Genomic DNA, 24,501 nt, shown 5'->3' with positions numbered 1-24,501 from the left:
GGTGGGATTATGCTTCTGTCCAGGAAGAGGGGTCAGTCGGGCCCCTCTGGGGAAGGTGCCCCTCAAAACAGAACCAAGTTCCTGAGCATCACACTTGAGTTCACACATGCACCACAGCCCAGCCCGTGGGCAGTGAGCCGCAAAAGTTTAGGAATGTGCCAGGTGAGACACATGTATCAAAACGGGGCTTTATTTCCAGGTTGGCACAGAAGTTTGAGGCATACATGGCTTGGGGTCGCGGGAATTAGAAACGGGGAGAGGTGTCTCCCTACCCACCCACACCCTAAGTGCACTTGAGATAGGACTGGAGTTAGGGTGCCAGCCCTGGGGATGCTGCCGGCTCAGGGATGAGAAGGTCCTTGGGACGAACACTGGCCCCACCGTGTACACACCGGGGGTCCGGCTGGCTCAGAGAAAGAGAAGCAGGGCCAGCAGCAGCAGGAGGAAGCCCAGAAGCACAGCGATCGCACACCACTGCCGGCGATCTGGGGGTGACAGGGCAATGGTCATGGGGGTGGGGGGATGGCAGCACGGGCCAGGCCCCCGTCTTCCCAGGGCACTCACCACTGGTCATGTGGGACACTTTGGCCATCTTGCGGAGGACCCCGTCCATCCGGGACTGGGTGTGCTCCATCTCCTGTGTGAAGGCGTCCAGCATGCTGCCGGGACCAGGAGCCAGTCAACCCCGGGGGGCCCTGTGCGCCAGCATGACAGGCACAGGGGCCCCGAACCCCACCCCCGGGCTCCTGGCCTCACATGGCCTGCTCATCCAGCTCGTCCCCAACCCGGCTGGACATGTGCTTCAGAACCCGGATGCTCCCGGACACCATCTCCAGTTGCTGATTCTGCTGCTCCACAATCAGCTGTGGAAAGGGGGAAACAGAAGGCGCTGAGGGGGGGGCGGGCAGAGCAGGCAGGCCCCCACCCCTTTGCTAAGCCCCTGCAAACCTGCTGCGTGGCCTGTTGCTCCTCAATGTAGCGGGAAGTCGCAGACACCACACTGGCATCCAGCAGGTCACTGGATGGCTTGGGGGCACCAGACGAGCCTGCCAGGATCTGGGGACACGGGGGACGGTGGGCCTCACAGCCAGCCTCTGGCAGAGGGGCACCCTCAGCAGTGCTAAGCCAGGTTGGGGCAAAGGGTGCAGGTTCCCACCCTGCCACTAGCCACTTCATTGCCCCGGTCTCAGCTGGAAATGCGGGCACCATGTTTGCCTGCGGTTGGGATGAGGATTGTGCAAACCTATCCACACATGAGCAGCAGTTACAAGATAACGTGTATTTTGAAAAGGAGAGCTGGATTCTGTACTTCCTTTCTTTGATTTTGGTGTCAAGCCTGACAGTGCTCACAGGAATCATCTGCAGACTGGCCCTTAGGTTTAGTTTTTCTTTTCCCTCATTCAGCGAATTGGGGTCATAAGAGCGCATACCCTGGGGGCTGGTAAATTTGGGACCCATGCGCTGCAGTCCTGTGAGGTTCTCTGTCTAGGGGTCACAACTTGGTATCCCCAAATCAGAACTTACCTGTCTGCTGTTCCTCTCCATGACGGCCACGGCTGCGGGGCTGACCATATGGTCCCTCATTTCCTGGAGTAAAGCAAGCCAGTATTAGTGTCCTCCTTGTATTCCCCTGCCCCCAGCCTCACAAGCTCCACACCTGCCCTCACTGGAATCCCTCACCTGCACGGCCTCCCGCATGCGCTCCACAAACGCCTTCCGCTCTTGCAGGTCTTCTGCCAGGAGCTTGAACTTGCCTGGGTTGGCTTCCACGATGCGTGCGTCGCGAGTCGAGAGTCAAGGCCACCGCCAGCCAGGCACAAGCCCCTCCATGCCCCCCAGGACGCCAGTCCCCGCCCCCGGTGCCCAGGGCTCTCCCAGGCCGCCCCAACCTCGCCCCGCTGCCCCCAGGATATCGATGGTCTCCTCCAAGTCCTCCAGGTCCCATTCGATGCTGCGCAGGCTGTTCCGCAACTCATTGGTCGTCCAGTCCAGCTCCTCGCGCCCCACGGCCGCGCCCTCCTGCAGGAGCTCGCCCCAGCGCTGGTATAACCCACGGGCCGTGTTCACCGCCTTCTGCACTTCGCTGCGGGCAGAGGAACGGTGGGCACGGCTGGCACCCCCAAACAAGGGCGAACAAGCCCAGGCCCTCCTATTCTCCGGCGAACCTCTTCCCGCTCCGTCCCGACCTGCGTCCCCGGACCGCCGTGCCCAGACCGCCTGGCACGCTCCCGCCGGCACGCGGGGCACCGACCGGCTGACAGCCGAGGGGCTGAGCACCCTCGTCCGCTACCTCTCTTTAGCACTCACCCTCGGACCACGAAGAACGGATCTTCGAGAGACATGTCACGCGCACGCGGGAGGCCAGACCCCCTCCTCCGTCGGCCGGGCTCCCGGGTCCCCTCCCAGCCGGGGAGAACGCGGCGGCCGCCCCCGCCCCCGTCACGTGATCCGAGCCGCCAGCGAGAGCGGGGCCTCCAGGACGGAGAGAGAGGCCTCGGCGGTCCGAGCGCTAAGACTTCCGCTCTGGCCGCGGCCATCTTGGTTGTGGAAAGAGTCAGCTTCCGGTTTTCAGGCCCCGCCCCCCGGCCTCGGACCTTGGGAGACCCCCGGGATCCTCCCGGTCCCCAGCCTTTTACCCGTTCTTTTCGGCTGGCGGCCGTGGGCGAGGCTCCGTTTTCTTGAGTTCCGCTTGGAGCTCGGAGTCGTTGAGTTCGGGAACTCTCGGATTAGTGCAGCTTCAGTTTGCCCAAGAAATTACTCCCTTCTTGAAATCACATGGGGCGGCTTGGGGATGGGGGGAAGGGCGTTCGTTCCATTCGGGGACCATATTACGCAATACCCTGAGCCCACTCCCGGCTCCAGCACATTGTCTTAGCCCGGGGTGTGAGGTGGCAGGTCAGGGGAAGGAGAGGTACCCCCGGCCGGGTGGCCGTAGGTGGGGCGCCGGAAATACCTCTGGGGGTGGGGGCTTTCTGGGAGCGTGGGAGGGGTCTTGCGGGCTGAAGATGATCCCCAGGGGAGTCCCCGCGTGTGGGGTCGGGCTCCATATGCCGAGGCCCAGCAAAGTGCGGCGAGGAGTGTTGTGGAGAGATTCGTTGGTCGCCCCGGGTCTGACGGACGTCTGTACGGGGTCTCGGGGAAAACTTTTTCGTGTTTTTTCGCACGCGAGTAGGAGAATCAAACTATTGCCTCCGTGGTACCGGATAGCGCCCCAGGAGGGAGGATGGACGGAATATCGAGGGGATCGTTTTGCCGCGTGGGTGCTCCTTGTGGAGTCCCCTTTGTGGGCGGCGGGGGCGTCTTCAGCAGGTCGCTGAAGTGCGTGGCAGGGTGGCGGAAGGGGGGCATTTTTAGAAAACGGGAATTGAGCCCCCACGTGCAAGGGAAGGGAGCTGCGCCAAGACACTCTGCCGGCTACGGATGCAGTCAAGAGGAAGCGCCGCAATAACTGCATGGGCGGGGGCCTTGCAGGGATCAGGAACTGGGGCTCCGCGCAGGGACGACGAAGGAAGGTGTCTCCTGCAAGTCGCCCCTGGCTTGGAAAAGGCTTTGTGTGCGATCTCTAGGGCCTGGCGTCAGCGGAAGCCCAAGGTCGTCGCCTCTGGCCGCCGACTGGGGTCGGCTGCGGGGGGTTTTCCCTGAGGGGCGTCACGACGCCTTCCTAGCCGCGGGTGGGGAGGAAACGAAAGCCGACACCCCCACACCCCGCTGGCCCGGCAGGACGTCGGGCCGGAAGCCGGGGGCTCCAGCGCGCGGGGAGGGGGAAGAGGCGTGGCCAGGGTGCCGGCCCGCGGCCCGGAAGGAGCCGCCAGCGCACGGGCTTTGTCCTTATATGGGCAGCCGGAAGGGCTCGCGCGTCCGCCCTACGTCAATACTTCCAAATTTAGTCCTGGAAGTCTGGCCCGTCGCGTGGCGTGAAGGTTCCGCGCGCCAGTCGGGGTGGGGGCGGAGTCTCCCCTTAAAGGACCCTGGCCTCGTAGAATTTGCCACCCTGTTCGCATTTGGGTTTGTTTTTTTTTCTTGCGGGGGGGTGGGGGATTGCCACGGGAATTAGGTTTGTTGGAACGCGGGGCAGACAGTGAGGCCTTGCCTGTTTTTTCCTTGTCTGTCTGCTGCATCTACGTGAGACCGAGTTTCCCTCCTCCCACCCAACCCCGCCTCTCTGGGTGCAGAGGCGGAGCACGGTCTGTGCGGTTTTGGGGGGCGGCAGCCACGTGTTTTCCCCAAGCTGTCGGGCGGAAGGGTTCCCCGCCTGGAGAACACGCAGCTCTCCCCTGGAGCTTGTGCCGATGGAAACGGGGACGGGGGATGCGGAGAGGCAGCTCCGAGGTTCGATGTGCAAACAGCCGCCGCTTCTGGTGTGGGCCAGGGCCCTGGAGCTGCCGGCGCTGCCCACCGTCCTGTTGATGGGAATGAATGAGCCCAGACCCTCATTAGCAAATGTGGCATGAGTCATTCGGCCTCGGTTTCCCCACTTGAAGAAACCAGGTCTAAACACTCCGCGGAGCGGAGATGGACAATGAGCTATTCAGGAAAGGAAGACAGCAGCGCGCAGACAGTAATTAGCTAATAAGCAACGATGTGGATTTGGGGGTGGGGTGAGTCAGACGCCTTGTAGACTGGGAACAGCCCACGGGAAATGGATCCGCTTGAATCGGGCTCTTCCGGGGGCCAAGGGGCGCTTGCCCCCCACCAACGGGGGGAGGGGGCTTAAGATGCAAAGGTAAGCCTGCCCCTCTCCTGGGCATGCGCGCTCGTGCTTTTGTGGGGTGAGTGCTGAGGAAAGGAGAGCACCCCGAGAGTTCAGTGTGTATTGGTGGTTCTGAGGGGACCATTCCATGTCGCCCCCCTTGGACAACCCTCTGGCTTGCTTAGTAAATTCGATCCTGTCGCTTTAAGAAGTCTCGCCACTTTGAGGCGGAAAGCCCGGATGTGGCTGTGATTGGGCGGGGCGTCCGGGTGACCTCACTCGGGGTACAAAAGGGCCCGGGTGGCAGGCGCCGGGGCAGAGCGTCCTAGTGGTGTCACGACGTAGGTGGGCACGCGGAGAGAGGCGTGAGCGAGCGCGGCGCCCCCGAGAGCACCTGCGCCCCGTCCGACCCCGCCCGCGAAGCCCCCACCACCGTCGCTGCAGCCGTCGAGTCGCCATGGAGGTGCAGAAGGAGGCCCAGCGCATCATGACCCTGTCCGTGTGGAAGATGTACCACTCCCGCATGCAGCGCGGCGGGCTGCGGCTGCACCGGAGTCTGCAGCTGTCGCTGGTCATGCGCAGCGCCCGGGAGCTCTACCTCTCCGCCAAAGTGGAAGCCCACGAGCCCGAGGTGCCCTTGTCACCCGCCCGCTCCCCCGACCCTCGCCTGCACCCGCCGCGGGAAGCGGAAGCCACGAGCGAAGCAGCGTCCCCGGACGGTGAGCTTCCGTCTCCGGAGCCCATGGACACGCAGGAGGCGCCGAGCGCCGAGATCACCCCGGCCCACTCGACCCCGACACCCGCCAAAGTCAGCCGCAAGAGGCGGAGCAGTAGCCTCAGCGACGGCGGGGACGCCGGACTGGTGCCGAGCAAGAAAGCTCGTCTAGAAGAAGAGGGCGAGGAGGAGGGGGCGTCCTGCGAGGGCCCCCCCGACCGCCTGCAGCCCCCCGCCGCGCAAGCCGAGGGCGCTTTCCCCAACCTGGCGCGCGTCCTGCAGCGGCGTTTCTCGGGCCTTCTGAACTGCAGCCCCGGCGCCCCCCCGACGGCGTGCGAGGCGAAGCCGGCCTGCCGCCCGGCGGACAGCATGTTGAACGTGCTGGTGCGGGCCGTGGTGGCCTTCTGAGGGTCCCCCGGAGCGGCGCTACCGGAGCCCAGTGCGCGGGCCGAACCGTCGGCCGGATGGCGCAGACCCGAGGCGAGGCGCCACCCTCACCCCCGGGGGAGCGCCCGCGGGAACGGTGAAGAGGAGCTGCCGAGAGGCTCGGAAAGGGACTCCGCCCCCGGGGAGCCGTCGCCATCTGCGCGCCCCCGGAGGGAGGCACCGAGGTGTGTGGGGCGCGGGCGCCCACAGGTGCTGGCGGACACGGCCCGGGCACGCGGCCGCCTTGCGGGCCCGGAGAGCCGGGAAGGCCCGGTTTTTGCCGGCTTCTGCTCAGGCTCCGACACGATGCAGACGGCGGCGACCAATTCCTTCTCCACAATAGTTGGCGGCGCGACCGCGGCCGCTCCCATCCCCCGCCACGGACACACTTGTGCAAGCGCGCAGCGTTGCATCACGGAGCAGACGTGGGGAGTTTCCTGTCGCCCTGTGTGGGTGTGGGGCCTGGGACAAGGCTCCCGGGTGCGGGACACCCTCGGGGAAGGGCTGGGCGGGAGACCTGGAGCGCGCAACCCCGGAGCGGGTGGAGGGGCGCACGCGATTGTTGGCGCGTTTGGACTCCAGCTGGGGCCTCCCGCAGACTGCACCCATCCCCCAACTCTCCCGGGTCCCCGGTAGGACTCGGGCTGGGGACAGGGGGCCCTTGAGCCCCCAACGGCTGAACTGGGCCTAGTGTTGAGATTGGGCGGCGGCAGCGGGGCCGTTGGCGGTGCTGGGCTGTCCCAGGCTCCGTCTCCCAGCCCTGTGCTACTGGCTGCCGGAGAGGAAAATAAAAACGATTTGAATGAAGAAGTCGCTGCGGTGGTCTCCTTTGCTCGCCCGCGGGGAAGGGGTCAGGCGCCGGCGGGGCGTTGGGGGGGACAAAACCGGTCGGACCAGCTACCACGTGGGCAGAAGAGGCCCTGGTCCCCCTTTCTTTGCTCGGGCACTTCCGTCCTGGCGCTGGAGTTTCCCTTCACAGATGTGAGGGCGCCTCTGAATTTCCCTGCCACCCGGGAGGAGTGGGGGTTACCGACTGGCGGCCAGTCCCCGACTCCCACCTGACAAACTGACTCGGCTGGGGGCGCGTGGAGCGCCCACCGGGGTCGCTTCCCAGTCTTCGCCGGCTTAAGTGGGCTTTGGGGCTTAGACCATTTCGTTGGAAGCCCCCGGCAGAGGAGGGCTTCCCTCCCTGGGTTCGCACTGCTAGCGCCAAGAGGAGGGGCGCGGGGTGTCGGCGCGCAGGACAAAGGAGCCCCAGGTGCGGGCCGTGCGCGCCGAGGGGGAGGCACCAGCCCCGCCCTCGACGGCTGCGGGCGCCGCCGCGCGCTTCCCGGGACCCGGGGGACCCGACCCCGAGGCCCGAGGGTGGAGGGGGAGGAGGAAGGTACGGGCGGGAGAGCGCGCTGGGGGAGGGGCGAGGCTTAGCCCCGCGGGGGGCCCTGGGGAGGGGCTGGGGCCGCGCCTCTGCGTGGGAGCCTGGTGCGACCCGGGAAGTCCCGGCGCCTGGGAACCGCCGGCCCGCCCTTCCCCCTTCCTTCCGCGGGAAGCCGCGGGCGCCCCTGCAGCCGCCCAGCCGCTTGGGTTTCCGGTGCCCGCCACGGCCTGAGACAGGATCAGCGCCCTCCCCTCCCCCCATACAGACCCCATCCCTACACACGCATCCAGCCCCCATACACACCCCATTGCTTCCTCATACACCTACACACACCCCTCCCCCATATACAGCCCAACCCTCTCCTATACACACACCTCCCCAACACATGCACCCCCCCATATACACCAACCCATACAGTGCACCCCCCCACACCTCATACACAGCCCCCCCCATAAACACGCACCTATCCCCATTCACACGTACCCCCCAAAACATGCATTCCCCGTGCACACCCAACTCCTCCCATACACACATCCCTTTTAGAGCTCCTGGGGCTGTGGGGGAGGGGGTCTCTTCCGAAGGCTGCAGCACATGCTGAATTTGTGGGAGCTAGCCCCCCCACATCCCTCTGTGTGCCCCCCCCAAACTGACAAGATGGGCCTTGAGCTGGAGAGGCCTCACAGCAGGAAGGTACCTGTCTTACGCACAGCCAAGCTGGGTTCAATCCTCAGCACCCCACAGGGTCCCCCGAGGCCTGTCCAGGCGTCATCCCCCAGCAATCAGGAGGAAGCCAAGAGCCAGCAACACCCACCGACTCCACCCCCACCCCCGCAAAAAAAAAAAAGTCTCCTACACCCCCTCCCCCACACACACACACATACACACACCAGCCAGCCAGTAGGAAATAATCAAGCTGGGCAAGGCCTGGGGCTGTGGTGTACAGGGGTCCCCAGAATCCCGAGCTTGGATACCCACCCAGTGCACTAGCTAGCTGCGCCCCCGGCTGAGACAGGTGGGCCAGTCTTAGAGGGAGGGGGACCTCAGTCAGACAGTGTTCTCCAGGCTTTGAAGCGAGCTGTTTCGTGCTGCGGGCCTCAGTTTCCCTGGTTATAAATCAAAAATTCATAGAGGGGCCGGAGGCTGGAGTGATAGCACAGCGGGTAGGGCATTTGCCTTGCACGCGGCCGACCCGGGTTCGATTCCCAGCATCCCATATGGTCTCCTGAGCACCGCCAAGGGTGATTCCTGAGTGTAAAGCCAGGAGTAACCCCTGTGCATCGCCGGGTGTGACCCAAAAAGCAAAAAAAAAAAAAAAAAAGAGGGGCCGGAGGGGGCTGGAATGATAGCAAAGCGGGTAGGGCGTTTGCCTTGCACTCGGCCGACCCGGGTTCAATCCCTGGCATCCCATAGGGTCCCCCAAGCACCGCCAGAAGTAATTCCTGAGTGCAAAGCCAGGAGTAACCCCTGAGCATCGCTGGGTGTGACCCAAAAAGAAAAAAAAAATTCATAAAGAGCCCTGCCGTCCCTGGGCCTTCAGAAAGTCTTATTAGACTGTAACTCGTTACTTCCAACCGGAAGGCTGGTGATTGGTCATTTGCTACAGAAAGTCTTCTGACTTTTCCAGAAGGCTTTGTTCCTTGTTAGAGACCTCTGTACATTTTCACTTGGGCCTTCTCCCAGAAGCAGCGCTGCTTTCACTGGTTAGAGCCCGAGACCTGCAGCTTCTATGAGAGCCCCGCACCCCCTGCCAGCTCAGACTCAGTCTAGCCAATCCCCGGGAGTTTGAGGCTGGGGCTTCGCCTCCTCCCCCCTCAGGCCCAGCCTCAGCCTGACCCTACTTGCTGCAGCCTGTCTGCCCAAATGCCTGCGTGAACTGCGATCTGCAGGGGCTGCAGCCTTTGCTTTTGTTCAGTCAAGTGAAGGTTTGCGGCCACTTGATGCGCATGCGCTGGCAGCACGCCGCTCACTGAGTTCTGGGAAGGGTGGCTGGCTGGGCATTTCCTTAGCCAGACACAGCAGAATCGATAAATTCTTCTTCCTTGGACCTCCTCAGAAGGCCTCGGAGGACCCCTCCAGCTGATTATCTGCCAGCTGACCCTGGGCAGTTCCTGGGAGACACTCAGGAGTGCTCTGCGTGCCCGTGAGGCTGTCTGCCAGCAGCCAGCTCCTGGCGGCAACCCCACAGCTCCCCGCCTTCAAGACATTCCCTCCTCCCTTTCTTCAGGTTTCAGCGGAAATCCGCCACCTTGAGGAGGCTTTCTTTGGCCATCTGCTCCGAAACTGCAGCTTCCGGGTTCTCTCATAGTCTAAAAGGACACTTTTTAGCACCTGTGCCCCCATTCAAATGTCAGACACTCCGAGGCCCAAGACCCAGTGAGTGACTGATCCCATGGGCTGAACCCCTGCAAAGTGCTTCTTATTTATTCTCCCTCTTTTTTTTTAATTGCAGGGAGGGAAGGGGCTTACCTGGTGATGCTGGGGGTGGGGGTAGAGGTGGGGAGCAACAGCAGCTCTAGCTGTGCTCAGAGGATGGGACTGGGGGATGTCAGGCAGGGGAGGGGGATGTCCTGTGCCCAGCCCAGCCGCGACAGCCGGCCAGTCCAGCTCACTGTCTCCTGGGCCTCTTAGAATTTCAGCAGTTCACAGTGGAGGTCAGAATAGTCCCCTCTCTCTCTTTCATTCTCTCTCCCTCTCTCTCTCTCTGTCTCTGTCTCTATCCCTCTCTCCCTCTCTTTTGTCTCTCCCCCCACCTTCTGAATTTGTGTTACAACTGAGCTATTATTTCTGTGACAATTTAACCTTCCGCTTCTCCTCTGACTTTCTTTTTTAGGTACCGATTAACAGAGATACAGAGGAAAGGAAAGCTTGTCTCAGGGTCCTGCTGAGACAGTAGCCAGCAAGGCCTGGAGCTTCCTCTTCACGGGTGACTGGGCTGCCTGAAAGATACTTTATTAACAAAGGCAGAGCCAGACTCGGAGTGGGCCAGCGCGGCACTGCCCAGCACACTCGCTGGGCATGCCAGGGTTCTTGTTTTGTTTGTTCGGTTGGCTGGTTGGGGCCACACCCAGCAGTGGTCAGGACTTACTCTGGGCTCTGAGCTCAGAGGTCACTCCTAGTGACCACGTGTGGTGCAGGGATCAAAGCCCCAGCAACTGCATGCAAGGCAGGTGCCGTAGGAGTGGCAGCTCTCGCAGCCACATCCCACGCTATTTCAAGAATTAGGAATTGCTTCGCCCCTGCTCAGACCTAGGAACATTCTGCCTGGAAAAGATTGAGCAGCCCTGTAGGGTCCGCGCCTGCCTTCTCAGAGTCCAACCTTCTGTCCAATTAGGGCTCCACTGACCTTTTTAGTTTTTGTGGTACTAAACTCCACTTAGTACCCCTGTAGCTGTTCTCTCTCTATCTCCTCCCCAGGAGAGCTCAGTTCAAAAGCAAACCATTAGGGCCAGTTTCTTTCACCACCCTCACCCCCAACCCCGTGCCAGGTCCCTGAGCTGTCACTGACCAGAGCTGCATTCGCTCTCATAAACCTAACTTCAGTTTGGGGTTCATCTCCCCCCTCCCCCCGTCCCGGCCCCCCCCCCCGGCCTGTGGGTTCCCTGCCCGAGAGGTGCTTACCACCCGGTTTTTTGTGAACAAACAAATGCATTTGCAACTTCTCTTAAACACATGGGGAAACTGAGGACCAGAAAGCAGTTCCTCGCTGGAGCACCGGTAGAAGATACCCCCGGAGATTCCTCCCCCACTCCGCCGCAGGACCCAAGACGCAGGCTGGGAAAGGGCCGGCTCTCAGGCCGGCAGCAGCCCTGAAGCAGTGGCCAGACCGGTTCCCCCGGTTCTGGGAACCAGGGCGAGGTCCAGTGGCCCCAGGGTGAGACTCGGGCCGTGGCCCGGCGGCTGGGGGCGGGGCCTCGGGCTCGGTCGCTCATTGGCGGCGAGCGGGACGCGCAGGCGTCAATCACGGGGAGGGCGGATCTTGTGAGTTGCACGGCGCGGCCCCGCCCAAGACGCCGCTTCCGGCCCCCGCGGGGACCCGGCTGGCTGCTGGCGTCCCTGCGGCCCTGGCCCCTAGCGCCCCCGCGGGCCTTGGGGGCGTCCCCCAGGGTGGGACGGGAAGGCGGCGGAGGCGCTAAAGCCCGGAGCGGAGCGAACAGACGCTGAGTGCTGGCCCGCACCCTGGGTGTCTTAGGGGGTCCTGAAATCCCGAGCCCGTTCCCCGGGGACCCCGACGCGCACACTGTTGTCCAGGGGCACCAGGAGAGTCACGGGCAGCCCAAAGTCTGTGTCTGAGTCCTTTTCCTTACACCTGCAGTTTCTCGAGTGCCGTCGACCCCACCTCTGGGTTAATGGGGGATCTGGGCCCCCCAAATATGTTTAGAAGAGCCAAGGCCCGCCCTTCCGCATATCTGAAGCTGATACCCTCAGCCCCCCTCCTCCTTCCCGTGAGAACTTTCGGGGTCTCCCCCATCTCACCATCAGTCCCCACCGTGGACTGACTGAACTTACCCTGAGACAGAAAGATATGCTGGCAGGGCACCGTTCAACCCGGATTCAATCCCCAGCACCCCATGGTGTGAGTCCCCTGAGCCCCACCGAGAGTGATCCCTGAGCACAAAATGAGCTGTGAGTGAAGCCGGTGCGCCCATGGGCGGCTTATGTGAGGTGGGGAGGAGAGAAACAGTCACTTTCTCTCCATCCGCCTCTGCCACCCCAAAATCCCTGGTGGGAAGTCTGGGACTGATAGAGTCTGGGTGAGTCCCTGCGGGGCTCAGTGCTCACACCACCGCTGGTGGCTGCTCAGCCTTGTTGGCTGGGGAGTGGATTCCCAGCACCCAATTTCTCCCGAGCCACACACTCAGGTTGAGACGAGGAATTGCTCTTTGCAGGAAAGGAAAGTCAGTCCCAGGCCTGACCCAGGGTTACCGGGCTCTAGTCTTGCCTTGCAGAAAAGAGTTTTTGGAGTAGACGGCAGCGAAGTAAAACAGATTGTATTTGGAGGTTTTTAGGAAAGGGAAGAAGGGAGAGAAAGCAAGAGAGTAACACATTCAAGAGAAAACACAGGTCTCTCCAAGGGCGCGGGGAGAGCCCCCCACACACCTAAGTGTTAGATATGGAAGCATGAAAGTCCATATCTCAAGAGGGGAGATGCGGGCAACACTGGGCCACAAGGGCACACACAGCACATGGGCTTGGGCAGCACCTGCGCACCTTACCTTTGTTCAAGGTGGCTTTTAGAGGGGTTTCCCAAGCTGCCCACATGGGGCTTTCTAGATAGATAAGAGTCTGTTGCTAGGGTTGTTTCCAAGTATTAGAGTTGGGTGTGGTCATCTTTGTAACTCCTGTTCTTGACCTTGGTTCTTGCTGACTCTTCTCTGGGAGGATGGATCCAGCCTTCTCTGGTGTGGGCTCGCAGAGGGTTAATCCGATTAAAGGAAGCAATGGAAGGTTCTTGGTAGTTCCCTTCAGGCCCTTTCTGTGGGGAGGGTCCGTCTCCTCAGGCGAGCTGCTGGAGAAGGCCTGATCAGGCCCTGCTTTCTGTACCCACAGCTGGGTCAGACTTAGGACTTTCTCACTTCCCAGAAATTTCACTGCCATGATGGGGGGCGGCAGGGAGGCTTCCCTAATCCACCCACCTGCATCGTGAGCACTGCTGGCTGTGCCCCCTCCCCCAGAAAGAAAGAATCATCCTGAACCCACTAATTGCCCCCTCCAGTTCCTCCCAGGAGCTCAGAACCCCAGTCCTGCTGCTGTCTCCCCCACACCCCCAGCCTGTCCACTCGCATCTGGCCGCCAGCTGCTCAGTCCCCCTCAGGGAACCTCTCACTGATCCCCACCCGTGCAGCGCCCCCCTCCAGCTCCCCCGAACACACTCCGGAGTCTGTTAATCAGAAAAAGCGGCCCAACCACAGCCCGGAGGAGCTGGGATCAGATGTGGGAAGGTCGGGTGTGAAACGTGGAGGTCCCCAGAAGGAGGGGTGACCAGGGGCCGGCAGGCCCGGGATCAAAGCGCCTTTCTGGCTTCCAGATGGGGCCTGCACAACGCCCACCCCCTCTCTGGCAGCCCCCTCAGGCCTGCCTTTGGCCAAGGCTTCCCCTCCCCTCTCCCTGTGGCTGGCTGGCTGAGAGGCACGGGCCTCTTGGCGGGCTCCCTCCTGGAGGGTCCCCAAGGATAAGGGGCAGCTGGGAGAACTCTGGAGTGTGTCTGCAGGTCACAGAAACCTTAGGCTGTGTCCCCCCAGGGTTGGGAAATTCACAAAGGTGGGAAGAGGCCTGGGGGAGGGTGCCAGGGGATTCACCAGCCCTCACCTTTGGCCTGTTTCTGCCCCCCCCCAGAGCCTGGCGCACTGCAGCCTGGCCCCCCGGGTGGGTGGTCCGGGCCTCCCTCTGGTCTTTGGTTTCTTTGTTTCCAGAGCTCCTCATAAAGCCCCCTACACTGCAGAAGGTAAGACCCAGGGGTGGCAGTAGGGAGGGTCTCTCCTGCCCTGGGCTGGGGTCTCAAGCTCACAGTAATGAAAAAGCCTAGGGGGGGTGGGGAGAGATGGAGAGCGCCCCCCCCCACGCTGGGTACCCACACCTAGCTGTGCATCCGCCTTCCTCCCACGGGTGTAGCCCAGCACCCTTCCTGGCTGTAGATTCCCCAGAGGACAAGTTGTGGGTGCACTGTACCCCTAGGACAGGTCTGTGTGTGCACATGCGTGTATGCGTGTGTGTGTGTGTGTGTGTGAGAGAGAGCGAGGGAGTGAGCACTACTAAGAGCAAAACCGAACCGAAGGGCCAGTCTGGGAGGCTCGGCTCCCCCCAGCTGGTGTGGGGACTGAACCTTCACTCTGGCCTCTGGCCCCAGGGGGGCTCTGGGGTGCTGCCCACGGCTCTGCAGCTGCCAGGGGCTCAGGGTCCAGCTTCCACCTGGGCCCCTCCCCTCCTGCCTTCCCCAGACGCCTGCCTGGCCTGGCTTCTGGCCACCAGCTGACAGTGACCAGGCACCCCTGCGGCTCCTGGGGGCCTGCCCCCACGGCCCGGCCAGGGGAGTGGGGCACAGCCTCAGTGTGTGCGAGAAGCTGGAACCAAAACAGGCTGGCTGCGCCCTGGCCCAGGGGAGAAAGCCAGGCTGCAGGAGGGGGGCAGGCCAGCACCCGCCACGGCCTTTCACCCCTCTTTCTGAGTCGCTCTGCTCCAGAGACAAGATACCCCAAGAATGCAAGGAGGGTCCTGGGGACCCTGTGTTTGTGGCACTGCCACGCTGCAGGCTGCGGGGACGGTCACAGCTGCCCCCGACAGTGGCTGGCCCCGGTGTGAACCCAGCTTATGCCAGCGCTTCTCAGCTGTCCACTCGTCAGCATGTGGGGTACCCGGGGCAGGACATGGAGTTCCGGGCAGCCTCACCCTGATGACCCCAGGATTCTGGGTGCGCTGGGGCCCTGTTGGGGTCCTGGTGGGGAAGGACTGGTCCCCTGACATGAGATGCAGGCTCCCCGTCCCATGGCACCTCTGCCCTCTGCCCGGTTCCCAGGAGTGGGCGGTGGTGAGGCGGGGCGGGTGCCGGCACATTGCCCTCGTGGGTGTGGAGGGAAACAGCCCTAAGTAGGTCTCCCCACCCGCGGCCTGGCTGGTGGCCAGCAGCTGCTGGTCTGACTCAGAACCCGCAGGGCGGGGAGTGGGGCCTTCCGGCCTGGCCTCTGCAGCTTCCTCAGCATGCGGCCCGGCCCGTAGCCACACCTCACCCCTGCTCCCGGCCCTGCCCCTCACAGGTTCTCTGCATAGCCCTGAGCAGTAGCACCAGGGGAGGAAGGTGGCTCGTAGGGAGGCAAACATCTAGGCCAGTGGGTGTGTGTGTGTCTGTATGTCCGTGTGTGTCTGTGTGTCTCTGTATGTCTCTGTGTGTGTGTTTGTGTCTGTGTGTGTCTATGTGTCTGTGTGTGTCTGTATGTCCGTGTGTGTCTGTGTGTCTCTGTATGTCTCTGTGTGTGTGTTTGTGTCTGTGTGTGTCTATGTGTCTGTGTGTGTCTGTATGTCCGTGTGTGTCTGTGTGTCTCTGTATGTCTCTCTGTGTGTGTCTGTGGGTGTCTGGATGTCTGTGTGTGTCTCTGTGTCTCTGTACGTCTCTCTGTGTGTGTCTGTGTCTCTGTGTGTGTGTCTGTGTGTGTCTGTGTGTCTATGTGTGTGTCTGTGTGTATGTCTGTGTGTCTTTGTGTCTCTGTGTGTCTGTGTATATCTGTGTATATGTCTCTGTGTGTCTGAGTGTGTCTGTATGTGTGTATGTTTTTGTGTGTTTCTGTGTCTGTGTGTATGTCTCTATGTGTGTGTGTATGTGTGTGTGTGTACCTGTGTGTCAGCACAGAGCTGGCGGTGTGTGCCGTCACATCATCACAGGGAGAGAGGACACAGACGCAGGGCTCAGCCCCACCGCAGACAGGAACTGGTTCAGCTTTGGGACACTACACGGCTCCTGGGGGTTGGGTCTTGGCTGATTGGGGGACCCTGTCCAGCCCCTACTGAGACTGCACCCGAAGGGGTGGCTAAAAGGGTCACCCAAGGCCAAGGCACTCAGGAGGGAGCACCCCAAGGAAGGCCAGCGCCCCACAGTGGACACACCCACAACCCCGGATAAAGACACCCCAGATAGGGGCCGGAGAGATAGCACAGCGGGTAGGGTGTTTGCCTTGCACACGGCCGACCTGGGTTCGATCCCCGGCATCCCATATGGTCCCCCAAGCACCTCCAGGAGTAATTGCTGAGTGCAGAGCCAGGAGTAACCCCTGAGCATTGCTGGGTGTGACCCACAAAGCAAAAAAAAAAAAAAAGAGAGAGACCCCGGATAAAGGGCACAGGGAGGGGGACTGCGGTAGTGGGAGAGGATGAGGCACCTCTCTGCAGAAATTCCTCCAAGGGTCCTGGGGAGCTATGGCCGGCTCTGGGGGAGGCTCACACCAGGGCTGGACATTCCTTGGAGACGGGGATTGGGGAGCGACGGAAAGGCCTCACAGCGCCATCTTGTGGCGACATAGAGGAAGTGGCGCGTCCCGCGGTTGCCGGGAAGGAGATGTCCAGACTCTTGTTTGATTCAGGGCTTAATTAGGGATCTGGCAGGTAGTGTCAGGCGACAGAGTGCTAGCGCAGCCCGGAGGGCACCTGCCTCGCCTGTGACCAACCTGATTTCTACCTCCCAGACTGTGGGGTCCCCGACCCCCGCAAAAGAGGCACTGCTGTAGGCCCACCCCAAAATCAAGAAATCGAAAGACCCTTGTTGGACAAGTTAGTCTGGTATGCTGCAGGGGTGGCCGAGGACCTGGCTGCTCTCTGCAGAGAGATCCCAGGGTCCTGGGGAGCGATGGTAGGTTTGGAGAGAGGTCAGCACCTGGGTGCACATTCCTTAGGAAATGTCCCTGTGAAGTGATGAAGATGCGCCACAGTGCCCTCTCGTGGAATACTAACCTGAACCTTTTTTTAATTTTAATTTTTTGCTTCTTTGGGGTCACACCCCGCGATGCTCAGGGGTTACTCCTGGCTCTGCACTCAGGAATCACTCCTGGTGGTCCTTGGGGGATGATATGGGATGCTGGGAATCAAACCCGGGTCGGCCGCACACCCTGCTGTGCTATTGCTCCAACCCCACTAAACTGAATTTTGCTTCCAGCACCTTCCTCCACATAAAACCAGAAGGTTGCACCCTCGGAAATGTGGGGTGATGGGGTGTGGGGATGACCAAGCCAGGAGTCCTTTGATAATGTGGACTTGTAAGGAGAGATACGACTGTGGGCGTAGCACGTGGCTCGCCGGCTGGGTTTAAGACCTTGGCACCAGGCTGCCCCCATGCAGGGCAAGCACCCGCCCCACCCTGCTCCTGCCCCACAGGCCAGACTCCGCACTGGGTCCTAATCCCCACACAGGGAACACTGAAGCAAACAAAAGGGCTGGAAATATTGAACATGGGAAGGTTGGGGCCACTGTAATTCTTCAGAAACGCCACGAGATGATGATGTGGGGCTCCCCCATCACTCCCCCTTCAGGGACGATTCTCTTAGAAATGTCCACCCCAGACCTGACCTCTCTGCAGAAGCTGATACAACTCCCCAGGACCCTCAGAATTTTTATTTTCCCAAGGAGGGCCGTGGGCATGATACCTATGTTTATTTTTATTTTTTATTTTTTGCTTTTGGGGTCACACCTGGCGATGCAGAGGGGTTACTCCTGGCTTTGCACTCAGAAATTACTCCTGGCAGTGCTCAGGGGACCATGTGGGATGTTGGGAATCGAACCTGGACTGGCCGTCTGCAAGGCAAATGCCCTACCCGCTGTGCTATCACTCCAGCCCCGACCCTCAGAATTTCTGCAAAAAAAAAAAAAAATTTCTGCAGAGGTGAGACGTGTTCTTGCTAACACACAACTGACTGACCAAGCTAATGGATCTGGCTTCTTTATTTTGGGGTGTGGGTGGCCCTAAAAGTTTCTGGAGATGGAACCGGGTTGACCACAGGAGATGATTCTGCCTTCCCCACAGTAAGATCCCTCCAAATCAGCCCTTGTTCATAAAGGTCTCCAGCCCCAACCACCCCCACACCCCAGCACCCCACATTTCTGAGGCTGAGAGTTTTGGGGTTCCTATACAAACGAAAAGTCCCAAAGTCCTCTGTTCCCCGTGAAGCAGGGTGGCAGAGGCCAGATTCAACTTAGCATCTCCAAAATTTGGGGTGAAGGTACCTGCTGTCAGAGAAACGGGGTGGACTGGGGTGAGAATGGTCATTAACACAGTAATAATGAGCCTAAGACCGGGCAATCGTCTTCCCGGGACATACAACATACTCCACTTCTGCCAAGGGTATTTTTACATTTTTTTTTTGTGGGTTCAGGGTGGGCCCTCGGACTCTGGAACCATTAGCAGCATCTGGGACTGAACCTCGTCTGTCACCAGCGAGCGTAGTTTCATATTTTGAAAATGTAATGAGAAGTTCTATGTCCTCTTCTCTCTGAACAAGGCAAGTGGGAACCGCAGTGTTATGTGTCTGGCAGAGCCGCTTTATAAGTGTTTCCTGTTATCATGGACACCACAGCCCAACCCCCCACATTCCTGAGGGTGCCCTGAGTCCTTTGAAAAAGATTGTGGAAAGCAAGTTTCAGCTCAGTACCCGTCAAGACGGAGTGTGAAAAATTCTGTCGACATTAAAACTTAGGCTGGGGGCCGGAGCGATAGCACAGCGAGTAGGGCGTTTGCCTTGCACGCGGCCGACCCGGGTTCGATCCCCAGCATCCCATATGGTCCCCCAAGCACGCCAGGAGTAATTCCTGAGTGCAAAGCCAGGAGTAACCCCTGAGCATCGCTGGGTGTGACCCAAAAAGCAAAAAAAAAAAACTTAGGCTGTTTTTTTCTTTTTTTTTTTTACTTTTTTTTGATGGGGGGGGGGGTCACACCCAGCGATGCTCAGGAGTTATTCCTGGCACGGCACTCAGGAATTACTCCTGGCCGTGCTTGGGGGACCATACCGGATGCCAGGGATTGAACCTGGATGGGCCACTGCAAGGCAAATGACCTACCCGAGGCACAATCCATCCGGCCCCAAGGATGTCTATTTTCTGGTTTGTTTATGGTTTGGCGGGGTCACAATTGGTGATGCTCAGAGGAGACCTTTGGCTCTGCACTCAAATCACTCCTGGCATGGCTGGGGACCGTATGGGGAGCCTTTGAACGAACCAGAGTCCCCTGAATGCAAGGCAAGAGCCGTAACCGCTCTGCTACCGCTGCAGCGACCGAAGCTGCGTGCTTGAACCGTAATTACCCCATTCATAACTTTGAAGCAAACCCAAGGGTGGAAAGTTCTTAGAGAAATGGGCCAGAGGAAGGACAGAAACGTCCACAGCACCATCTCGTGGCGTTTTGGTGGAATTACAGTGCCCGACTTTCCCACGCTTAAGATTTCCAGCCCTTGTATTTGCTTCAGTGTTAAATATGGGCTCATTAAGGATCCAAGCCTAGGGCCCTGGATCGAATACTGAGCCAGGAGGGCGCTTGCCTTGTATGGGGCAGTCTGGGTTCTATTCCTGCACCCCATATGTTACCCCCTGATCACCTTCAGGAGTGATTCCTGAGTGCAGGGTCAGGAGTAACCCTCCAATATATCCGGGTGTGGTTCCCAAAACACAAACAAAAGCTTTTCACGGAGGATTCCTTCACGCCGAGCTTGAGGGCTACTGGGCTGAATCTTGCTTCCATAACCTTCCATTGAAGCAAACTCAAGGGCTGGAAATCTTAAGTGTGAGAAACTTGGGCCATGGCATTTCCTCAGAAATGCCACAAGAGGGCGCTGTGGGGCGCTTCTGTCACCTCCCAGGGTCCTTTCTCTAAGAAATGCCCTGGTCCTGAGCTCCCTCCAGAACCTGCCATAGCTCCCCAAACCCTCTTATCTCTGTGCTGAGGGTGACCCAATCCTCGCCCAACACTGCAGCGCCCGTGCTGTACTGTCTCAATAAGTTACTCATTTTTGGGGGTGTTGAAAGCCACAACAGATCTCAAGGCCACTCTAAGGGGTGCTCAGAACACCCTAAAGGACGGTGGGATCTAACATGGCTGGCCACAGGCAAGTGCCTTCCCTATAATAGCCTGTCTTCTCCTGAATCCCATTCTTAAATGTTTCCTGTCTTGGTCATCTCCATACATCTGCACCCCGCACATCTGAGGCTGCCAACTTCCCCCCTCCCTGAGAATTTTGGGGTTCTTATACATATGAGAAGTCCCAAAGTCCTCTGTTCCGGGGCTGGAGCGATAGCACAGCGGGTAGGGCATTTGCCTTGCACTCAGCCAACTCGGGTTCGATTCCCAGCATCCCATATGGTCCCCTGAGCACCGCCAGGAGTAATCCTTGAGTGCAGAACCAGGAGTAACCCCTGTGCATCGCCAGGTATGACCTAAAAAGCAAACAAACAAACAAACAAACAAACCAAAGTCCTCTGCTCCCCATGGAGCAGGGTGGCGAGGCCAGATTTAACTCTGGCATCTCCAAAATTTGGGATGAAGGTACCTGCTGTCAGAGGACCCGGGGGTGGGGTGGGGCAAGAAGAATATTCATTAACAGCAATAATGAACCTAAGACCGGGCAATCTATTTCCCTGGACATATGAAATACACCACTTTTGCCAAGGTATTTTTGCATTTTCTTTTGCATTTAGGGTGGGCTCGCGGGGGTTTGAGGACCATTAACAGTGTCTGGGACTAAACCTCGTCTGCTGCCAGCAAGGCATAGTTTCATTTTTTGAAAATGTAATGAGAAGTCCTATGTCTTCTCTCTGAGCAAAGCAAGTAGGAGCCACTGTGCTATGTGTCTGTCAGAACCACTTTATAAGTGTTTCCTGTTCTTGTGGACCCCACAGCCCAACACCTCACATTCCTGAGGGTGCACCTACCCTGAGATCCTCAAAAGAGGGTGTGGAAGCAAAATTCAGCTCAGTATGCACCAAGCTTGCGTATGAAGGTTTCTACCAACATTAAAACTGAGGCTGTTTGGAGCTGGAGCGATAGCACAGTGGGTAGGGTGTTTGCCTTTCACGCGGCTGACCCGGGTTTGATTCCCAGCATCCCATATGGTCCCCTCAGCACCGCCAGGAGTAATTTCTGAGTGCATGAGCCAGGAGTAGCCCCTCTGCATCGCCAGGTGTGACCCCCCCAAAAAAAAAAGAAGAATCAAGTGTGTGTGGGGCCAGAGCGATAGCACAGCGGGTAGAGCGTTTCCCTTGCACACAGTCGACCCAGGGTTCAATGTCTGGCATCCCATAGGGTCCTGAGCGCTGCCAGGAGTTACTCCTGAGTTCAGAGCCAGGAGGAACCCCTGAGTATTACCTCCAGGTGTGCTCTCACCCCCATGCACCTCCAAAATAGGAAAAATAAAGACTCAAGCATGCAGCTTTAGCAAGTGCATTGGTGTAGAGCCCTGTGTGGGTGCTTCTCTATCAGGCAGGCAACCAGGGCTTGATTCCAGCCATCCAAATTTCTGGGGGATACATAGCTGAATCTCCTCTGGTTTGGGGACCACAGTTGGCGATGCCCGGGTGACTCCTGTCTCTTCACTCAGGAATCACTCCTGGCATGACTGGGGGGATAGTATGGGAAGTCTTTTTTTTTGCTCTTTAGATCACAACCGGTGATGCACAGGGGTTACTCCTGGCTTTGCACTCGGGAATTATTCCTGGCGATACTCAGGGGACCATATGGGATGCTGGGAATTGAACCCGGTCGGCCGTGTGCAAGGCGAATGCTCTACCTGCTGTGCTGTCACTCTAGCCCCAGGTATGGGAAGCTTATTAACGAACTTAGATCCAATGAATGCAAGGAAAGAGCCCTAACCGCTAAACTACAGCTGCAGCTGCCAAAGCTGCATGCTTGACCCTTAATTACCCCATACTTAACATTGAAGCAAACCCGAGGGTGGAAGTTTCTTAGAGAAACAGGCCTGGGGAGGGACAGAAACGCCCAAAGCGCCATCTCGTGGCATTTTGGTGGAACTGCCGCGGCCCGACTTCTCCACGCGTAAGATTTCCAGCCCTTTTCTTTGCTTCAGTGTCAGGTATGGGATCATTAAGGATCAAGTTCGCAGCCTATGGCCATGGATCGAATACTGATCGGGGAGGGCGCAAGCCTTGTATGGAACAGCCTGGGTTCTATCCCTGCACACCATATATTCCCCTCGATCACTGTCAGGAGTGATTTCTAAGTGCAGAATCAGGGGTAACCCCCAAATATCTCCGAGTGTGGTCCCTGGGAAATAAAATCCTTTCACGGAGAATTCCTTCATGCCAAGCTTGGGGGCTACTGAGCTGACTCTTGCGTCCACCACCTCCCTCCACAGAAAGCCGCGAAAGCAGCACCCTCTGAAATGAGGGGTGTGGGGATGACCAGACAGGAACCGCTTGTGAGCGGGGGCATAGAGGGAGAGACTACTGAGGAAAGAGCACTTGCTACTGAGGCTTAACTCAGCAAGTGCTGAGTTAAGCCTCCAGTGCTCGGGTCCCCCCAGTACAGGCATTTGCCCTCCCCGCTTTGGGTGCCTGTATGGCCCGAGGTTGCGTGATTAACCCCTTGACCACCATGGTTAACATTGAAGTCAACCGAGGGCTGGAAATCTTGAGTGTGAAACTTGGGCCATGGCATTCCTCTGAAACGCCACGAGAGGGCGCTGGGGGAGTTTCTGTCACTTACCAAAGACCTTTCTCTAAGAAATGTCCACCCCTGGTCCTGACCTCCCTCCAGAACCTGCCATAGCTCCCCAGGACCCTCCTATCTCTGTGCCGAGGGGAGCCCAATCCTCACCCATCATAGCATCCCCCTGCAGAACTGTCCCAGCAAGTCACTCATGTTTGGGGTGTCGGAGGATGCAACAGATCTCAAGGCCACTCTAAGGGTGCTCAGAACACCCTAAAGGTTGGTGGGATCAAACCTGGATGGCAGGTGCTTTCCCTATAATAGCCTGTCTTCCTCCTGACCCCCCTTCTTAATGATGACCTGTGTTGGTCATCTCCATACCCCATCACCCCACAGATCTGAGGCTGCCATCTCCTCCCTGAGAGTTTTGGGGTTCCTATACGTATGAGAAATCCCATAGTCCTCTGTTTCTGTGAAACCAGGTGGCAGAGGTCAGATTCAACTCTGGCATCTCTAAAATGTGGGGTGAAGGTCCCTGCTGTCAGAGGAACCGGGGTGGGGTGAGAAGAATGGTCATTAACAGTGACAATGAGCCTAAGGCCAGATATGGACATAGTAAATACACCCCTTCTGCCGAGGAGTTTTCATATTTCCTTTGTGGATTTGGGGTGGGCCCGTGGACTCTGGCGGCCATTAGCAGTGCCTAGGACTGAATCTTATCTGCCACCAGCATGACAAATTTTCATTTTTTGAAAATGTAATGAAAATTTCTATGTCCTCTTCTCTCTGAGCAAGGCAAGTTGGGACCACTGTGCTATGTGTCTGGCAGAGCCACTTTACAAGTGTTTCCTGTTCTTTTTTTTTTTTTTGCTTTTTTTTGGGGGGTCACATCTGACGATGCTCTGGGGTTACTCTTGGCTCTGCACTCAGGAATCACTCCTGGTGGTGCTCAGGGGACCATATGGGATGCTGGGAATCGAACCTGGGTTGGCTGCGTGCAAGGCAAACGCTCTACCCGCTGTGCTGTCGCTCCAGCCCAGTGTTTCCTGTTCTTGGGGACCCCACAGCCCAACACCCCACATTTCTGAGGGTCTTTCCCACCCTGAGCCCTTTGAAAGCGGGTATGAAAGCAGGATTCAGCTAGGTACCCGCCAAGATGGCCCGTGAAGGATTCTGCCGACATTAAAACTGAGGCTGTTTGTTTTCTTGTTCGTTTATGGTTTGGGGGCCACAATTGGCGATGCCGAAGGATGACTCTTGACTCTGCACTCAGGAATCACTCCTGGCATAGCTGGGGACCGTTCAGGGCGACTATGAACGAACCAGGGTCCCCTGAATGCAAGGCAAGAGCCCTAATCGTTCTGCTACCGCTGCAGTGGCTGAACCTGCGTGCTTCATCCTTAATGACCCCATACTTAACATTGACGCGAACCCAAGGGTGGAAATTCTTAGAGAAACGGGCCTGGGGAGGGACGGAAACGGCCACAGCGCCATCTCGTGGCTTTTAGGGGGAACTGCCACGGCCCGACTTTCCCATGCTTAAGATTTCCAGCCCTAGCATCCTATATGGTCCCCTGAGCACGGCCAGGGGTAATTCCTGAGTGCAGAGCCAGAAGTAACCCCTGTGCATCGCCAAGTGTGACCCAAAAAGCAAAAAAAAAAAAAACCAAAAAAGATTTCCAGCCCTTTTCTTTGCTTCAGTGTTAAGTATGGACTCATTAAGGATCAAGCTCGCAGTCTAGGACCCTGGATCGAATCCTGAGCTGAGAAGACACTTGCCTTGTATGGGGTGACTCGGGTTCTATCCCTGCCCACCATACGTTACCCCGAAGTACCTTCAGGAATGATTCCCAAGTGCAGGGTCAGGAGTAAACCCTGAATATATCCGGGTGTGGTCCCAAAACAAAACAAATAAATACCTTTTACGGAGAAATTCTTCATGCCAAGCTTTGGGCCTGCTGAGCTGAATCTTGCTTCAACCACCTTCCTCCAAGTAAAAATGGCAAAAACTGCACCCTCAGAAATGCAAGGTGATGGGGTGTGGTTTGCAAATGGGGGTTAGAGGAGAGATGACAGAGGGAAAAACACTTGCCACACTGCTGTGTTTAAGCCTCAGCTCTCATGTTCATGTCCGCCCCCCCCTGCCGTGCAAGGCAATCTCCCCCTGCACC

The 24,501-nt window shown here is 58.6% G+C and overlaps 2 protein-coding genes across 3 annotated transcripts; one reads left to right on the top strand and one right to left on the bottom strand.

Moving 5' to 3' along the window:
• Positions 1-156: 156 nt before the first annotated feature.
• Positions 157-3,879, bottom strand: STX10 (syntaxin 10). 2 transcript variants are annotated; one of them, XM_055125691.1, is made up of 8 exons: positions 2,308-3,879; positions 1,914-2,083; positions 1,681-1,779; positions 1,525-1,587; positions 949-1,056; positions 757-863; positions 565-659; positions 157-485 (listed from the first exon to the last, which is right to left on the bottom strand). In XM_055125691.1, the coding sequence occupies exons 2-8, from the start codon at positions 1,974-1,976 to the stop codon at positions 409-411; spliced, it is 612 nt and encodes a 203-aa protein (XP_054981666.1). In that variant the 5' UTR covers positions 1,977-2,083; positions 2,308-3,879; the 3' UTR covers positions 157-408. The 2 variants fall into 2 exon arrangements, with proteins under 2 accessions (XP_054981666.1, XP_054981665.1); XM_055125690.1 differs by having other exon boundaries at positions 160-485; positions 1,681-1,775; positions 2,308-2,357.
• An 837-nt stretch (positions 3,880-4,716) lies between these two features.
• On the top strand, positions 4,717-6,641 carry IER2 (immediate early response 2). Its single transcript, XM_004616613.2, has one exon. It carries the CDS (start codon positions 5,148-5,150, stop codon positions 5,811-5,813), a length of 666 nt encoding a protein of 221 aa, XP_004616670.1. The 5' UTR covers positions 4,717-5,147; the 3' UTR covers positions 5,814-6,641.
• The last annotated feature ends 17,860 nt before the right edge of the window (positions 6,642-24,501 follow it).

Source organism: Sorex araneus, chromosome 2, assembly GCF_027595985.1.
Source record: "Sorex araneus isolate mSorAra2 chromosome 2, mSorAra2.pri, whole genome shotgun sequence".
In the NCBI taxonomy this organism is placed as follows: Eukaryota; Metazoa; Chordata; class Mammalia; order Eulipotyphla; family Soricidae; genus Sorex; species Sorex araneus.
Note: the sequence above shows the minus strand (reverse complement) of the source record. Positions and strands in the feature narration are given on the sequence as shown.

Bases quoted from the DNA above. Each gene is read 5' to 3' on its own strand.
- STX10 (XM_055125690.1), bottom strand. From the start codon at position 2,342: ATGTCTCTCGAAGATCCGTTCTTCGTGGTCCGAGG. The intron at 2,084-2,307 runs GTGAGTGCTAAA...CTCTGCCCGCAG, and splicing joins CCGTTCTTCGTGGTCCGAGG to CGAAGTGCAGAAGGCGGTGA. The intron at 660-756 runs GTGAGGCCAGGA...TGGTCCCGGCAG, and splicing joins GAGCTGGATGAGCAGGCCAT to CATGCTGGACGCCTTCACAC.
- IER2 (XM_004616613.2), top strand. From the start codon at position 5,148: ATGGAGGTGCAGAAGGAGGCCCAGCGCATCATGACCCTGTCCGTGTGG.